Below are 17,885 nucleotides of genomic sequence, written 5' to 3'. Positions count from 1 at the left end.
TAGGACTATTTTTCTCGATTTCTTGCGTCACATATATTTTTCCTAGATGTCAAACGGTACCTCCACTTGGATGGTCACCATCATGTCGCCATGACTTTGGATCTCCTTGGCTGGAAGCCCTGGGTATTGATCAAGTAGGCAATAGAGCCTGCTGGGAGGGAGATAGTATGATACCAGGAGAGGGACAGGGCATTATTTGCATAAAATCTTTTGTACACGTTACCCCAAGTTGACCTGGCTGGACCTTGAAGCCGTCCCGGCCAGAGCACCACCGCATATGCGGTGTTTCTTCGAAATACGATTTGCTAATTCTCTCATAATCCGGGGTGCATCAACAAGTGATGTATGTGGTTTCTAGGATCGGGCCGCTAATCGAAGGAGAATAACGACAGATGCAGCAAGATTCGATCAAGGGTGAGGAAGCATCGGGACTGAGGGTGACGCAACCTAATCATCGGAGATGGACCCCCTGATATTGCATCACGGCCCATTTGGTGGCGGCGGGGGCATTTGCCTTGCGTTGGCTTGCCTTGTCTTGCTCATGGCAGGCAGGCCCAAGAAGAGCAATCCGAATGAACCAGGACAGGTTGCATCGCCAAACTTAATTGTTTTCTGGCCTTGTTGGGATTGGTAGGAGATTGATTGATCGATTGCTGATGATCCATACGGTGAGGTTACAACCGTTACAAGGGGACGATAGGAAGAGGGCAGCATCCGACGGGTCCACTGTGCCGTTACCAAACAGGTCAAGTCCCGGCAACCACCAGTGCTGACGAGATGCACCCGGATTCCGGTACGAAAAGAAAAGAGGCACTGCTGTTGCTGGAACGTGTGCGCTCTCTCGTGTGAACCACGCGCGGGGCGGCCCAGAATTGTACGACAGTGAAACTCGCGTGGCTAGGCCGAGACAAAGCCTTACCCATGCCTGTCTCTTCCTGCCACGATTGTGCTTTGAGAGATAACGGCAACAGGACCAACAGAACAGGATGATGATGAGGGTGAGAATTGACGGGGCTCGGGCCTGATTGGGGCTATGGAATAAAACCCTGGTCTTTTTGGAAGGGGGTTTTTTTTTTCATCGACAAGGTCTTGTCTGCAACAACGGAAGACATCATCAGTCCGCGAATGGGAACTGGCTGGATGGGTTGCACAGTGTCTAGGGCTGGCTGAGTCATCATGCTTGAGAAGAGACAAGGGGGCGAGAGCTATGCAGGAGACACGACTATGTCGAATGATTGGCATGGAATAATAAAACAAATATAGCGTGGATAGATAGTATATCATGGAGGTTGCACTTGATGCATTTCCCCGAGGTTCCTGGGCCTGCATGGTGTTTTGCCGACATCTCAAGGGGAGGCCTCGAGTGAGCAATTTGGAGGGGAGGGCGAGAACATGTACCGTGCCAATTCGACATAGCCGGACGGGAAACACTGTACGGTCCCAGCCGCAAGCCCCCCTCCTCCGGGGGTGTTCCGTGCCAATAACCACCACGCCGTGTCTCTGGCCAGCAAAAGGACCAGGTGAATTGCGCACTGTATTCCATTTCCATGTGGTGCGGTGCGGCCCAGCAGACATTTAAAAAACAAGTGGGCCCCCTGAGCTCCTCACGAGCGAGAGTGAAAAACGGGCTTGGCCAAGCGCGGACTCGACTGGGCGTCGCTGGGCTGATATCCGGGTCCCATCGTACGATTTTCCGCCCATACTCGTCCCTCTCCTCAAATCGAATTCCTTGCAGCCATCGCTTCCCTCAATCACCCATTACCATCATCAAGCGTATTTTGCTTCCAGTCAGACCACCATTGCGAGGTCGCGCTGCTATTCCCTTGCCGCAAACCCCGGCCTTCCATCGAACGTTCGGCCGCATCCGCCGTCCATCGGTCGATCCCATCCCATCCCATCCCCGGAGAACACACCAGACACCACCCGTGGGCAATCGTCAACCGCCTGTCGTCAGGTCAGAGCCCGTCAGCCGCTGTCGCATCTACGCCCACGCCTCTGTAAGATAGAGGCAGATTGAGAGAAGCGATAGTGAAGAATATCAACGAGACGGGGAAAAATAGGTAGCCGTCAGCCAGCAATTCTCGCTCCGGCGACGAGTCCAGCGTGGGAGATCTGAGTGTGAGGGCCTCACAATCGGCTCACCACCCAGGCTCTCCCGAAAGGCCTCGCCCTCTTACACGCCACCCGTCCAGCTCCTCTGTCGGCGACACCCCAACAACTGGGCCCCTTCGCCTCGTGGTGCCCATTCTCACCCTCAATCAGCCCATCGCTGCTGCATGGTGCTGGCCCTACCATGCCAAGCTCCCACTTCTCTGACATGGCCGACCATGACTCTTCGAATAGCCTTTTTGGCCTCCAGGATCCAAATCTAGGCTTCGTCGACGATGGCTCGGTCGTGAAATCCGACCCCTCCTCTTCCTCCCTGCCCAACGACTCCTCCTCCTCCCGTCCCCAGACCCAGCAGCAATACTACGACGCCGCCGCATGGCAGTTCAACGGCACGCCCCCTTACGACTCGTACGACCCCTCCAGCACCGCTCCTCCCACTCAGACTAGCTATCAGTCTTCTCCCTGGGCTCTCGCCTTCGGTCAGGATCAGCAGCAGAATCTCCAGCAGCTGCCTGTCTCTGCCGGCCTCGACAGCCTTGCGGCAACCACCCTCAGTCCCGAGTCCATTTACGCCGCTTCCATCCCCTCGAACCCGCCCTTGGGCCCGGGCAACCTTCAGGATCCCGCCATTCTTCAACCGCACATCATCAGCCACCTAACTCCTGCACTGCAGGAGAAGCTGCGCAACATCGCCATGCCGCCCCATCTCCAGTACAACTCCCCCAAGAGCGCCTCCAGCCCCGACTCGGCTGTTGGTGAGGGCAAGACGGGGGTTCTCTTCACCAGATCCCGCCGAGATGTCCTCCAAGGCCTCACGAAAGCGCAAGTCCTCCGCTGACCCTGACGAGGAAGAGGAAGATGATGATGGCAACCAGCCCGTCAAGAAGACGGCCCACAATATGATCGAGAAGCGATACCGGACGAACCTCAATGACAAGATCGCCGCCTTGAGGGACAGCGTCCCCAGTCTGCGCATCATGTCCAAGAGCGCGCGAGGCGAAGATACGACCGAGGACCGCGAGGAGCTTCACGGATTGACTCCAGCTCACAAGTTGAATAAGGCTACCGTATGTCGCGTCATGTCACGTCTGCAGTCATGGTACACGAGGCTAATGACAACTAGGTTTTGAGCAAGGCGACGGAATACATTCGACATCTTGAGAAGCGAAACAATCGATTGCTCGACGAAAACGGTGCGATGCAGGCGCGAATCGCTGCCTTTGAAAAGTTGTTCATGGCCGGCGCCATGAACGGGGCAATCAGCCCTCTCCAACAACCACCTACACCAATTCAGTACGCCCAAGATTCTCAACAGTTTGTCGGGTCACCAATGTCGGCGACGCAGGAGGGTGGCGCTCCACCAGCGGGCATGATTCAGGTTCCCGATGACATGAAGAGGATCATTTCGGCGCAGATGGCTGCTGGTCAACCATATCCTGTGCCTCAACAGCCTTACCGAGGAGGCAACCCTGCGCTTATCCGCCAGCAACAGATCCAGCAGCAGCAGCAAATGCAGCAAAATCGATGGAACAATGCCGGCCCCTACTTTGGTAAGCTCATGGTCGGTTCACTTGCTGGCCTAATGATCTTGGAAGCGGTGCGAGAGGATGAGGTTAGCAACGAGAAGCCCGAAGGCCGAGGTTTGTTCGCTGTGCCTCTTCACCTCCTCCGAGCTGCGGCGTCTGGCCTTGACATCAACGTGATGGGCTACCACATCCACACTTCTCTACGGATAATCCTGCTTCTGGGAACCTTCCTTTGGGTCTTCCTCCCATCTCTATTCGCCAAAGCCCAGCAGAGGCCTAAGAAGCCGCAGGTTGGCGTTCTGCAGGCGGCGCCATCTTTGGCCTCGCCCATTCACGTTCGCCGACAGGCGTGGCTCACCGCTATTCAGACTGTTTGGGTTCCTCGCCATAACTTCTTCCTTGAGGCGGCTGCTCTCATTCTCAAGACGCTGAAGCTTAGCCTTCGCAATGCTATTGGTATTCATGGTTACCAGATGCTTACCGGTTTGACCGAGGAGCAGGAGACTGCCCGAGTCAAGGCGTGGAGTATCGCCCTGGACTCTCAGCTGGCTGGCGGCGACGTTGAGATTAACAAGAGCCGCCTGGTTCTCACTCTACTCGCTTCTGGTACCCTCCCTGATAGCCCTATGAGACTCATGCTCAAGGCCCTCCATATCCGCCTCCTTCTGTGGGATCCCAGCCAGAACCGACTACATCTCCGCGCCAGCAACGCCATTGCCGCCAAGCTTGCACGGACCAAGTGGAACGAGGCCCGACAACTGAACCGTCTTCTAACACAGCTTCGCCGAGGATCATCTGAGCAACATGACGATGACTTGCCCGAGCATCTGGCTGCACTGGTCGAACAGGAATGCGACGAGGTGCTTAACGAGGATATCATTCAGCGAGCGCACAATCTGGCCTTCAACACCGAGGCCACTTACAACATTACGGCCCCCATGGACGGAATGGATTCGGTGGTTGACGACACGGCGGTTGGCTCCCCTCTCGATGCCGTCGCAGCCTGGTGGTCGACTCAAACCCTGCACCGTGTCATGTTGGCAACTATGGAGAAGGACGAGGAGGCTCTGCTCACCAAGACGGACGACATTGAGCTGGCTATCAATACCGCCCCGATCGGATCTACTGCGCAAGCTCGCGCCATCGTGGCACGTGCAGTCCTGATTGACAAGGCCCGTGGAGCTAATATTGCCTCGGCCCTGCAATCGATGGGAAATGAAAAGGTTGACGCTCTGCTGAGCACTTCTATCTGTATCATCGACTCAAGCTTTCAAGCCTCGACCCCCGACCTCCGACTTGCTCTCCGCTGCGCCATGGCCATCGCCCACCTTCGACGAGTCGAGTGCACTCCTGGCACCACACATCAAGGTCTCCGCATTATTGAATCCATCATGACAAGGGGCAATACATCCCAAATGTCTCTTCTTGGCTGCACCGCAGCTCTGCAACTAATGGAGGAGCTCTTTGAACACAAGGTTGCGGCAGAGACGTTCCAGTCCTCGCTGGAGCGACTATCTGGCGGTCTCCGTCTGTGGATGGGCGGAGCGCCTGGAGAGAAGTGCGGCGTCACGTCTGATGTCCGAGAAAAGGTGGTGGACCGGTGTCTGACCATCACTAAGAGCGTGGTGGGTATGGACTCGGACACTGGCTACGGCAGCCTTGATGAATGCGAAGACGACGGATGCTAGACGACGACGACAAGCGATTATATATGTTTACCCGCGACTTGATACACCCATACTCACACACTTATCATCTACCTACACACACATCTACCGATATATTTCCTATCACACACTCCACTTGATCACCTCTGCAATCTGTTTCACTTTACTCTTTTGAGATGACTTTGTACGATCATGGGTATCTGCTTCTTAGAAAGGTGGCATCAGGAGTTTTACTTGGTAACGGATAAAAAGGACAATACAGGACGAAGGAGAGGGACACACGCAAAGGAATTGGCACAGCGCAATCGGATTTGTGTCAAGTGTTTCGACGATAACAACCACTACAACATTTCATTTTTCCCTCTTTTCTCAAGGTACATTATTCTTTTTTACCAATCCTTCCATTTTCTATGTCTCCTCTTGTTTTTGTTACGTGTCCGGCGTAGGTCACACACGCAAGCACACTTTTATAAGCGAAAGGCGGGAGAAGGGGCCTGGTCGACTGGGTTTGGCCGGGTGGGAATGAGAAGGAAACCTCTCGACTTGGAGGACTTCATTTTACGGAGTTGAACGTGCTGGGCGACCTTTTTTGTCGATTCGAACCTTTTTGGGTGACGGGCTTTACTTTTATCTATACGTTACGTCACGTCACGGCGATGGGGATTGACCTGGTCAGTCGAGGGGTATATGTCTATTAATCCACACAACGAAAGATATCCCATACAAATCAACCCATGATCGAATCTCATCCGCCGTTTCCCAGATTTTCTCATCTAAACAATCAAGTGATTCATGAAACGCTCAACTCCAGGCCGTCTTCTTTTCTCTTTTTTGTCTATTTCATCATGGATGACTACCATTCTGGTGCACCGCCTCCGCAGCCATTGGCGCCAGCCATCAGCTCCAGGGGCTTGGTCGACATCTTGCCACCAGCCGTCGGCCTCACGCCTGGCTTCTTGCCGCGCAGACCAACAAACTTGATACGTCGGTCCAGCTCGGCCAGCGGCGCCTCGCCAGCCTCTCCCTTCTTGACCATCCACTTCTTTGTGCCCAGTGCGGCGTCGAGCTCTTCGACAGGAGGGAGCTTGAGGTACAGCATGCCATCGGGACGGGCTTCAGTTGGGAACGTGGCAATGGAGAGCTTCTCGTCCGTCTTGCAGGAGCCGTTGCCGAGGTCAAAGTTGCGCTTGTGGTGCGGACACGAAACCCAGGGTGAGGTCTTGGTATCCTCAGGTGCGTCGGAGGACTTTTTCTTGTCGCAGGGCTCCTGGCCGACGAGGCCGTCGGAGAGGATGAACGCACGCTTGTGAGGACACATTTGCTGCGTGGCGTAGTAAACACCCTGGATGCGCCAGACAGCAAGCTGAGTGTCGCCGCGCTTGATGGTGGCGGATATGCCATTGGGTAGCTCATCAGCGCCGTCAAAGTAGGACGTCTCGATGATGGGCTCCCACGCCGTCATGGACCACTTGTCCTTGAGGCCCTGGAAGTCGTCAGTGGCGGCGTCGCCCACCCAGAACGCGGGCCGCTTCTGCCCGCGATCCGACTCGACTTCCATGTTGGGCGTTGTTTCGGCCGTGTTGTTGAACTGCCGGAACTTGGCGGCGATGGCGGGTGTGCGGATTGCCTCGGCCCACTCGTCAAAGAAGCTGTCGACAAGCTCCTGCATCTGGGCCTCGAGCGAAGCACAGATGCCCAGCTTGTCGTCGAGGATGACTTCCTGGAGGTACTTGAGACCACCAGGGAGATTCTCGATCCAGCGTGCCGTGCGCTGGAGCTTGTCTGCTGTGCGGATGTAGAACATGAGGTAACGGTCCAGGATGGGAACCACCTCGGCGGGAGGCACATCCTTTGCCAGCAGCTCGGCATGGCGAGGCTTTGCGCCTCCGTTTCCGCCAACAAAGATGTTGAAGCCCTTTTCGGTGGCGATCAAGCCGAAACTGACATCATGTTAGATTTGGAGGTGAATATTAGGTAGGGGTAGAAACATACTCTTTACTTTGGGCTTCAGCACACTCACGAACGCAACCACTTACACCACCCTTGATCTTGTGTGGTGCTCGTACACTCTTGTACCGTTCCTCGAGACGAATGGCCATGCCAACACTGTCGCCAATACCGAATCGGCACCATGTTGAGCCGACGCAACTCTTGACGGTACGCAGGGACTTGGCGTAGGCGTGGCCAGACTCCATGCCTGCGGCGACAAGCTGACCCCAGATGTCGAGGAGATCCTGCTTCTTGGCTCCAAACAAGTCGATACGCTGACCACCCGTGATCTTGGTGTAGAGGTTGTACTTCCTTGCCACCTCACCAATAACGACCAGCTTCTCAGGAGTGATCTCTCCACCTGACACACGAGGCACGACGGAGTATGTGCCATCACGCTGGATGTTACCCAGGAAGCGGTCGTTGGTGTCTTGCAGACCATAGGTGGTCTTGTCCATGACGTGCCTGTTCCAGAGCGAGGCCATGATACTCGCCACGGCGGGCTTGCACAGCTCGCAGCCGACGCTGGTCTTGTCGTTGCCGACCTCGCGCATCACCTCTGGCAGAGACTTGAGGCGTTTGACCATGACAATGTTGAAAAGATCCACGCGGGAGTAGTTGAAGTGAGGGCAGAGGTAGTTTGTCACCTCGTTGCCCATGGATGCCATGGTCTGGTTGAAGATGGTGGTGACGAGGGGCACGCAACCACCGCAGCCAGTACCGGCTTTTGTGCACTTCTTGAGGCTCGTGACATCCTTGCATGTGCCGTCCTTGACGACCTTGACGATGTCGCCCTTTGTCACGTTGTGGCATGAACACACCTGCGCATCATCAGGGAGGTCGTCGCCGCCATCGTCGTCCTTCTTTGCACCGAGGATGAGCTCGCTTGGGGGAACATCAAGCTCCTTCATGGACTTGACCATAGGCACGAGCTTGACATAGTCATTGACGTCGCCGAGCATCATACCGCCGAGGAGGTACTTGCCATCCTTGGTGAAGATGTACTTCTTGTAGATGTTGAGGAAAGGGTCCTTGTATGTCAAGGCCTGCACCGACTTGGTCGAAGAGACGTCGCCGTTTTGCAGGTTCTTGGCGAACTTGGGCGGAAGAGACGCTGGACCATCACGGTCGGCGAAGCAGTCACCGAAGCTGGCGACGTTGACACCAAGAAGCTTGAGTTTCGTGCTCAGGTCGGGGCGCTTAAAGGTCCTGGGCGAGTGAAGCTTCGCTTGTGTGAGGTTGAAGGCGAGGACCTCTGCCATCTCGACACCAGGGGCGATAAGACCATAGGCCATTCCCCTCCAGCTAGCACACTCTCCAATGGCGTAGATATCTGGCATGCTCGTTCTCAAGTCATCGTTGACGACGATACCACCTCGCTGGCCGACCTCAAGTCCAGATACCCTAGCAAGGTCATCTCTGGGCTTCACGCCAACGGCGAAGCATAGCGTTGAGCAATCAATCTCCTGGGCATCTTCGAACACCACACCGGTGAGGTTGTTCTCCTCGTCAGTCTTGATTCTGGAAACGCCCTTGCCTAGCATGACGTCGACACCGAGCTGTGAGACCTGGTCCACCACCATCTTGCCAGCAACGTCGTCGAGCTGTCTGCTCAGGACATAGGGAGCCTTCTCAAGCAGTCTGATTCTGTTGAAGCGCTCTAGATCCAACATGGCCTTGGCAGCTTCGAGGCCGAGCAGACCGCCACCGACAACCACACCATTGGTGCCAAGCTTGGAGTCGGCAAACTCGATGAGCTTCTTGAGATCGTCGATTGTGCGGTAGACAAAAACGCCGTTGGCGTCATGGCCAGGAAGGCCTCGAGGAAGGATAGCATCGGAGCCGGTGGCCAGAACCAGGATGTCGTAGGGGTATGTCTCGCCATTAGCGCACTCGACCGTCTTGTCGTCCGTGTTGATACTAGTGGCTCTGGTGTTGACGTGGTAGTTGAGAGATCCCTCTGCCTCGGCATACTACACTATTTGTCAGTGGCTTGCCGGGATATGTGAGATGCGGCTCAACCTACCCATTCTGCCGGGTTCATGTACAGGTTCTCAATCTTGCGGTGCTCAAAGAAACTTGTGAGTCCTACTCGGTTGTAGGCGAGATATGGCTCCTCTCCAAGAACAGTGACGGAGTATTCCTTTGCTGTGGCATCGTACTTGAGCAGCTTTTCTCTGTAAAACCGTCAGATCATGTATCGCTACCTTGTTAGTGTCGAGTCCACTTACATGAAAGCAATGCCCACCATGCCCAGTCCGACAACGACTAGGCGTTTCTGTGTTTCACTCATGTTGGGCGGATTGAATTGACTGTGAATAGCCCTATGGAATGAATACCCTCAGAGAAATCCTGTAGCGGGACCTCAGGAGATTCCATGGTTATAAACAAGTTCTGATAGGAACCGGGAGCCCTGGACTGTGAGAGGGTCTCGAGGTCTCGAGGCCCATGGCTATGGATCCTCTGCCTGGAGTCTCATGGCTCCTTATTCCCTATCGAGAATTGCATCTCCGGCTCGGTCGTGGTGCCATGGGCATCTCCGGGAGAAACGTTTTACTCGCCACGGGGGGAAACTCCTCTGTGTCTCGTTATCAAAGATCGGCCAGCCGGGTGGCAGAGGCCCTCTCATCGGAAGGGGAACCAATCACTGAGCTTAGGGAGGGCAGCGGCCGCACGGCTCGGGAGCGGCCTTTGTTGGCGTCTCTTTTGACAAACGCTCCGCGGAGATGGACGTTCGGTCAGGGACGTGGGGCGTCGGGGCGGTGCGTGGAAATCCGACGGCAGTCATACGTCGGACAGACCATGGTGATGTCGTGAGATGAGCAGATGAGGGCTCTGACGAGGTTATACCGTTTCTTTTCAGCGGGTATTTGCTCAAGTGAGCCCGTCACGATGAGTCGCGGTGAGCTGCTACTCGACCACGGTGAGACGAGACCTACAAACATGGGTCTCCGAGTTTTGACCGGAGCCGCAAGTCCTCCTCATCCAGTCTGGACCCGGCCAAATTCATCTCTTTGATTTTGTGACCGAGCTATTTTTGATGCCTTTTCGTCTTCCCTGCAGTCGAACCTTTTCCTCGGAGCCAAGTCTCCCCCTTATCAGTTGGATCGAGATAAGCCACATCATCTCTTCAAGCCCATTGCAACACCAACGCTGTGAGTGGCTGAATGAGCTATCCCCCACAGAGATAACAACAAAAAACACTAGTTTTCCGGGGAGAAGAGGTGATTGTCAATTGGAATGCCGAGATCAAGTTGTTTAAAAGACTCTTGACGGGCGCACTAGGATGCGTCTGGGGACATTGTGTAGGCAGTCCAAGCTCTGGGCGAATTGGAATGATCTGATTGAAAACACGTACTCTCCGATATTGCCGATTCATCCAAGGAACTAGTTACACAGTCCTCTCATGAGAATATGATAAGCCCGTATCGACCTTTAATTCGATGGATTGATGAAAGAAAAGGAGAATTGTATGTGCCTTCCTTGCTGGGCAATGCCGCATGCATCTAAGCCGGTCTCGGCCGAACCAGCACGTGGTCGCCCTCCATGAACCCCTCCACCCTCACGTCATCACGTCAACCCCTCCAAAGAGCTTCTCCCTCAACACCAAAACCATCACGATAAAACCACTCCTCCCCAGCCATGGCTGCCACCACCGACAACGACGGCTCCTTCGTCTTCCCCCGCGAATACCACTTCCCCGCCTTCTTCACCCGCCAGACAAACCTCACCACTCTCCACGCCCAGCGCACAAAGTGGTCCGACCTAATCCTCTCGTACGCACGACACCATCGCATCTTCCGTCTCTCCCTCTCAGAAGCCGCCGACTCGGACCTCTTTGTCAACCGTAAACTAGACCGCCGTCTGCAGTTTGATGATATCCGCGATGTCGTCGTCTTCATGCATAAGGATGGTCGTGTAGAGTACGTTGGCGGTGGCACAACTGGTGACGTCGTCCTTGTATATTGGCGCAAGCCTGACGAGTGGGCTGAGCTCATTGAGAATTATGTCGATGAGACGGGTCAGAAGGGCAGTGTCTTGACCATTTATGAACTCGTCGAGGGCGATGGTACCAAGGGAACTGGTAGGTTTACAAGGGATGAGCTTGGGCAATCACATTGCTCACCAACAGTAGATATCCATGGAATGGACCAAGATGTCCTCATTAAAGCCCTTAATGTCCTTGTCAAGCGAGGCAAGGCTCAAATATTTGGCCAGGACGACTCATTAGGCGTTAAATTCTTCTAAACGCTGAACCCATTTTCACATCTCTATACATTACGCCGCCCCGAACGAGCCGTCATCATCAATCAGTACAGTACAGCAATTCGACCTCCAACTCTACCACCAGCCATGTTCCCAGACTTGCACCAAGCACCGTCAAGTCAAGAAACCTCTCCAAGTCTGCGTCCGAGTCTGCTTTACAGCTGGTCCGCGTAATAGTTCTCCACCAAAAACTTGTCGTCAAACCTCACTTGCTGAGCCATCGCCACGTCAAGCAACCAGTCAGGCGCAACCACTCGCGGCTCCATGTTGCCCTTTCGCGCCATGTCTCGGAACCGATTCCACAGTTGCCGCTCATCGTGAGCCAGACTGCTCAGGAGGTAGACAGGTTCTGGAGGCGCATTACCCTCCTCCTCCGCCGTCGTCGGCCGAATCGTCGTCCCGCTCCGCGCCCGATAGACCTTGAAGATCGCCCCGTTTGCCTCGGCAATGGCCTTGTAACTGTCAGGTCCGTTTCGGATCTTTTCAGTACAGTAAATGGGAATCCCCGTCAGCAGCTTGCCTCGGTTCGACTTGGCACGAGCCACCGACTTTTCGAGATTCACGTCATATCGCTTCTCCGTCTCCTTGTCTCGGAGGATATACTCGTCAATATCGGGCAGCTTGCCCGTCTCCAGGGTTTTGTCAATAAACGTTGAAGAGATGACAGTTGGCCCACGGGCCAGAGCACATAGGAATTTGACGGTCCGGACAATGTGAGGGGCTGCCAGATAGTCGCACGGCTGCCCCTCTTGAACAATCTGGATACCTAGATCCCGTAATTTTCTCTGTTCGTCATATTAGAACATGTAGATGTAGACGAGGCTCACGCCTACTTACCCGATCCTGATCTTCCTTATTCTTATCCCCAACCCATCTGCTGAACCCGGTCAAGATGATGCGCATCTCGACGTCCGGAAGTGATTGCCTGGCCTTCTTGGCTGGCCGTTTTGCTGCAGCGGTATCCTCTTCAGCTTCTGGGCTCTTTGCCTGCCTCTGTTTGTTGTTTTCCTTCTCCGCTTGGTCCGCAGCCCGCTTGCCACCCCAAGGGGCGTTGCCCGCTTTACTGCGCTTCTTCTCCTTCTCGTAAAGCGCAATATCGGGAGCAATGGTCTGCAAGAGATCTCGGGCCTTCGCCTTGGCACTGCGGCCTCCTGTAGAAATCACAGACGGGGTATCGTTCTCCTTTTCGGCATGGCGAGCGCGAATCGGTGTTGCCACAGCAGCAGCAGTCTTTGTTGTCGTCTTCTTGGCAGGCCTTTCGTCCTCGTTCTCTTCTTGGAGATCATCCATATCCACATCCTCACTTACACGGCCAACAACAACGCCCTCCGCTGGCCCTCGAGAATATGCGTTCTCTTCCGCCGCCTCGAGAATCTTGCGCTTTCTCTTCGCTCGGGGAGACAGTTTGTCGTCACCCCCCGGGATAGTAAAGCTCTCGCAACCTTGACTCATCAAAGAAAGTCTGGCCAATAATTTCGCCAAGGTTGGTTCGTGGAGGGAAGTGGTTGAACTTCTTAATGTTGATAGGCTTCAACTCGCACTTAGCGTAGCTCTCCTCGATCCAGAGGTGGTTGATGACTGCGATGCCCCATTCAGGGGCAGCCTTGCATTTCTCGCTCGAGTCGCGCGCAGTGATGAGGTGGGTGTTGTCCGACTTCATCGTCTTGGTGAACTCGGCTCCGCAGGCCCTGATGAGGTTTTCCAGATAGATCCGGGCCTCGCCGCCGTAGTTTGACACTGTGATACGCATATTCTTGAATCCCTCGATGCCGTTTTTAGGAACCGGGTAGTGCAGCAGTCGGCGAAGAGGTGATGTCCAGTCATTATGGACGATGAGCCAGTAAAGCCAAGCGAGGTTTCCAACGTCCTTACAGGACTGCGCGGCCTGAACATACTGAGGGCCGTCCCGGTATTGGCAGATGAACATGTCGCAATCCTCAACCTCTTCTACCACCTTGCCACCACCATTGACAATGATATCCTTGACCACCTTGGTAAGCCTTTCAGTGATGCTCAAATCTGATGAGAGCATCACCCTGCGGTCTTGGAAAACGGTAACTGGCGGGCGAACGACATCTCCGTCAGGTGGTAGTGGTAGATATGTTGGAGTTGGTGATGTCGCTCCTGTGAGGTTTTCATTGGTCGGAATCTTGAGCTCGTCCTCGGGTGACTTCTTAAGAATCTCGGGGTCGGGTAAAAGATAGGGACCTTCGTCAATGCGCTTGCCTAGCTTGAAGCAATCGTCGAACCTAGACATGTCAGTGACTCACGGCTTTGTCATCCCACATGTCACCTACCAGTGCGGCAGAACAACCTTGCCCTTCCATCCCTTCTGGAGGGCAACTTGGACCTTGGGATGGTCCATTGATAGCGCACAGATATGTGTAGTCATTCGAGTCGCGTCCTTGGTCTCTTGTCCACCCAAAGCCATCGTGGCACCGGCGATGCTCTCCTTGTCCGTCTCTGGTAGATCGGCGCAGGTCACCACGACCTCGGCAAAAATCAGCCTAGGGTCAGGAGAGAATGGTCGGATCTGTGCTTGTTTTCGGCGAGTGAGTGAGCTGGTGATCCATTGTGTTGTGACGACTGGAATCATGACAGCTTGCGACTCTGTGAATTGGGGAAAATCGATCGTATTCGAGATGATGTGTGTGACTTGCTCGATGGGGATCGAGCCGTCGCGTCGGGGTTCGCAGATGGTAGCGCCATGGTCCTCTAAAAGAGATGATAGCTATAATATTATTAGTATTGCGAGAATTAGAGGACTTCAAGGCCATCATACTTCGCTAATGAGCTTCGGAGTCAACGCACTGCTCGAGACAAACGCGACGGCGCACTCAGCGAAAAGAGCTGAGCCTTTCGGGGTGTCGGCCATGTCGCGCAGCTCAATAGTATACGTTCAGGCGAAAAGAAAAGAAAAGGAAACCTAGAAACAAGACGAGCACCTTAGCCAAGACATGAACACGGGAGGTGCTGGTGCTTGAGCTCAGTTTTGGTTGCGCAAACTCGTGATGCTGGCCGGGAAGTTTGTCGTGGGGTGCCTGATTGACAAGACGCGCCGTCCACTCAACGCGAAGACGCCAGGCGCTCACGTGACAACAAAGGCATTCATGACGTTGGAGAAGGTTCCACCCGCCAATGGAAGCGGCACGTCAGAAGTGGAAGGAACAGGGGGTGTGGAATGTCGCGCCTACAATCGCGAACCACTTTACGCCACAAACTTGACCGCGTCTCGAGCGCAACCAAGAGGCTCAATGAAAGACGCACCCCAAGGTATCACCATGAGAGAAACCATGTAAACCGGAAATATTCAAAATTCCCAAAGTGAATTTTCATCAAAATAAACTGTTTTTCATCCCATCCATCCGTTCAAACCGTTCGTTTAACCATGAGCCTCTAATATGGCTCGAGACTCTAACCATGTCATCTGAGTCCCATTACACATGCTTTCGTCCAAAACTAATATCGCCGAGCGCCAGTGTCATTGTATACTTCAAACGTGTTGCACCCATTACACCCCGTCATCACATCATTTGCCCTTATCCTACCACTCCCAGAAGGCCCCCTTCGTCCCTTTCTAGAGAGGCCAAGGCTACTGCGGCACCCATGAGTGAGCTCTCCTTGGCCGAGACGAGCTTGATCGTCTTCTTGCCGCTCTTCTCCTTCTCTTCAGCCGCTACCAAATCATTCAGGTATGATTGGCAGCTGGCGAGATATCCTGGGTAACTCTCGATCACGCCGCCGTTGTAGGCGACAGTTGTTTCGTTGAGGTCGCGATCTGCCTCAGCGCTCTCACGAAGAGGCGAGTCCAGAGGCAGAGTTGAAATAAAGCTGTTCTGGCTTTCGATGCGCAGGTTCCAGAACGTGTAGACGCCTGTAGCAACAAGTGCGCTTGAGCGGGTCGAGATAAACAAAGCCAGTTGCTTGAGGAATGACATGTCCGAGGCTGTGGGGGTGTGTGATGATGGGTGACGGAGAGAAAATTGTTGACAGGCTTCATCAAGTTCATCACTTGTGTCCCTGTAAAATGTCAGTATCCCTGGCTTGCATAAACTTGGTCACAAACATACCTCTGAATAATGGATAGAGTCTCAGTCGACAGCGAGTACGGCTTCTGCAGTGATGGTGGAAGCACAGCCCCAAAGACGCCAGTGGACTCGATCGCCTCAACAAGGGCGAGTCTGCAAATCTCGCCCAGATACATGCCGCTGACCATGTGCTCCAGGGGTTGGAACTCGGGCCGAGAATGGTTCTCAAGTAGCTGCCTATCCCATCTCGTCAAGGGCAGGATATCACGCCCCATCATGCTAATCTCGCTGTTGATGATGACATGCGTGGCCTTCTCGAACCACTCAGGAGGGCGTTGACCAAACTTGGAACGTCCAATGGCGGAGACGGGGAGGTAGGCTGCCATGTTGACACCGGTTCCGAGGATGAGACCGAATCTCGTCGAGATGTGGTTGTAAGACTCCGATAGCAAGCAGGCACTCGAATCGTTGACGATGGCTCGGAGCTCTACACTGAGGCCATGGTTTTGACACGCCGTCCGTACGATTTGTCCGAGGTCCTGGCCGATGAGCCCCTTGTTCGCCGAAAAGCCTTTACCCATGCCTTGCAGCTTTCCACCAGCCAGCGAAGTTTGCCTAAAATATACACGTCAGCTTCAAATATAAAGCAAGGGTATAGAAAGGAAACTCACTCAATGGGAAAGCTCCACGCCATCGACATTGGTAGAGGATGGTCAGGACTACGATGCTCCTCCAACTCTGCAGAGAGAGTCTCCAATATCCTCTCGGCCATCCAATCGAAGAAGGCCATGCCTTCCAGTGCTTTGATTTCAGGGCCTATGTAATAATTTTGGATGTTGACGATCTTGCTCTCCTCTCCCACGTCGGCTGTGCGCCCACGCAATTCGACCAGTGCTACTCTGAGGGTTGAACCGCCAACATCCAAAGCTAGAAAACGACCGCATTCAGTGCCTCTGGGCAGTTGGTGGCTGTATGAGGGGAGCATGCACTGCATGTCGGTCTGGAGTCGGTCTAGGAGTTGCTCCCGCAGGTCTCGCGATAGTTGTTGCAGGCCATCTCGGTCGACGGGTCCAAGCAGCAGGGCCTCAGCCTCTTTGAGAAACTCTTGTATAGATCGTCGCGATGTGGTACCAACACGAGGCTTGCCATCTGTGCCGAGCTTCACGGGACGGATCCAGTAAGCCAAGATGGCCTGGACCAGTGACTTGCCCCGCAGGAGGCTCTTGATGATGGCAGCTAGGAATGTCTTTCGAAAGGTCGCCATTGCAGAAACGAGCGGCTGCATACCATAGACAATGATGACGAAGAAGGAAGAGAAGATCGGAGGAGGAACCAAGTCATGGACACGGCGCAAAGTAAATACTTGACGGAAATACGAGCAGAGGCAGGCTGGAGGATTCGCCTTTGAGGGGACAGATGGGGTGAGATGAGAGCGAGAGAGTCTTACGCCCTGATGGTCCCAGTGAGTGGATGGACGGACACCTAGGTCCAGTCGGTCGTGGATGGATGGCAGCACGCGCTCAGACGAGAGAGAGGAGACGTGAACGATGGATGGAAGCAACTTGACAGGGGGAGCTGATGAGACCTGCCAGGACTGGGTTCAGGTCAGGCAGGCCGGCGGGTAAGAAGCAGAAGGAAACAGCAAAGCCGCCGAGGACTCGAGGTGGCAGGGAGGAGTCGAGAAGCGACGGGTTTGTTTGTCGCCAAAGGGATGAGCGAGTCCATCCATGATGGATGGAGGGAGGTCCTGTCCTAGATTCAACGTCGCACAGGTGAGGCGACACGCGACAACCGCCACTGAAACAAAGGCTTTTAGGTAGGCGCTACAGAGAGTGCCGGCGCCTGGGAACGGGCCTCTCTACTCGCCGGCGCCGTCAATTCGTGGTCTCAGACTCGACATTTCTGTTGGGTCAGATGGAGGAGGAGATGAGGATCAGTGCCAGATGGGGGGTTGTAACGTTGCGTGTGAGCGCCCCGTGAGAAGTGGATGTTTAAGCCAGCCCGCCTCTGCGACTACCAGCCCAGGCCAGGGGAGGGTCACCTCTCAGTGGACCAAAGACACAGGAGCAAGGGAAATTGTTAGTGCACCGCTACTGAGAGCTACCACTAGCTACCCCACGCCGAGGCTCGGTGGGCCAAAAGTCCCATCTGTGCCTCGCAACAACAAGGATTCATCTCGGCCAAAGCCAGCATCTGTTGTTACCTCTGGGCTCCGACAGCACCTTGTTGTACAAGGAGAGCGCCCGCCTGCGAGTTGGAAGCCAACAGTAGAAGAGCCCCTTGAACCCTGTCGAAAATGA

At 54.5% G+C, this 17,885-nt stretch overlaps 5 protein-coding genes across 5 annotated transcripts; 2 read left to right on the top strand and 3 right to left on the bottom strand.

The window, feature by feature from the left end:
• Positions 1–2,293: 2,293 nt before the first annotated feature.
• MRS44_004934 (uncharacterized protein) lies at positions 2,294–5,323 on the top strand (the record flags this gene model as incomplete). The annotated part of the gene is made up of 3 exons (XM_065622386.1): positions 2,294–2,860; positions 2,919–3,176; positions 3,233–5,323. 3 exons carry the CDS (start codon positions 2,294–2,296, stop codon positions 5,321–5,323), a joined length of 2,916 nt encoding a protein of 971 aa, XP_065478458.1.
• Positions 5,324–6,155: 832 nt separating this feature from the next.
• On the bottom strand, positions 6,156–9,584 carry MRS44_004933 (uncharacterized protein; the record flags this gene model as incomplete). Its single annotated transcript, XM_046268707.2, has 4 exons — positions 6,156–7,242; positions 7,295–9,264; positions 9,318–9,468; positions 9,523–9,584. 4 exons carry the CDS (start codon positions 9,582–9,584, stop codon positions 6,156–6,158), a joined length of 3,270 nt encoding a protein of 1,089 aa, XP_046135913.1.
• A 1,349-nt stretch (positions 9,585–10,933) lies between these two features.
• On the top strand, positions 10,934–11,539 carry MRS44_004932 (uncharacterized protein; the record flags this gene model as incomplete). The annotated part of the gene is made up of 2 exons (XM_065622385.1): positions 10,934–11,375; positions 11,427–11,539. The coding sequence occupies 2 exons, from the start codon at positions 10,934–10,936 to the stop codon at positions 11,537–11,539; spliced, it is 555 nt and encodes a 184-aa protein (XP_065478457.1).
• Positions 11,540–11,712: 173 nt separating this feature from the next.
• Positions 11,713–14,432, bottom strand: MRS44_004931 (uncharacterized protein; the record flags this gene model as incomplete). The annotated part of the gene is made up of 5 exons (XM_065622384.1): positions 11,713–12,342; positions 12,395–12,941; positions 13,006–13,806; positions 13,855–14,288; positions 14,340–14,432. The coding sequence occupies 5 exons, from the start codon at positions 14,430–14,432 to the stop codon at positions 11,713–11,715; spliced, it is 2,505 nt and encodes an 834-aa protein (XP_065478456.1).
• A 562-nt stretch (positions 14,433–14,994) lies between these two features.
• MRS44_004930 (uncharacterized protein) lies at positions 14,995–16,849 on the bottom strand (the record flags this gene model as incomplete). The annotated part of the gene is made up of 4 exons (XM_046280886.2): positions 14,995–15,048; positions 15,106–15,577; positions 15,628–16,200; positions 16,257–16,849. 4 exons carry the CDS (start codon positions 16,847–16,849, stop codon positions 14,995–14,997), a joined length of 1,692 nt encoding a protein of 563 aa, XP_046135916.2.
• Between the last annotated feature and the right edge of the window lie 1,036 nt (positions 16,850–17,885).

Source organism: Fusarium solani, assembly GCF_023522795.1.
Source record: "Fusarium solani strain SB1 chromosome Unknown bctg00000002, whole genome shotgun sequence".
Lineage (NCBI taxonomy): Eukaryota > Fungi > Ascomycota > Sordariomycetes > Hypocreales > Nectriaceae > Fusarium > Fusarium solani.
Note: the sequence above shows the minus strand (reverse complement) of the source record. Positions and strands in the feature narration are given on the sequence as shown.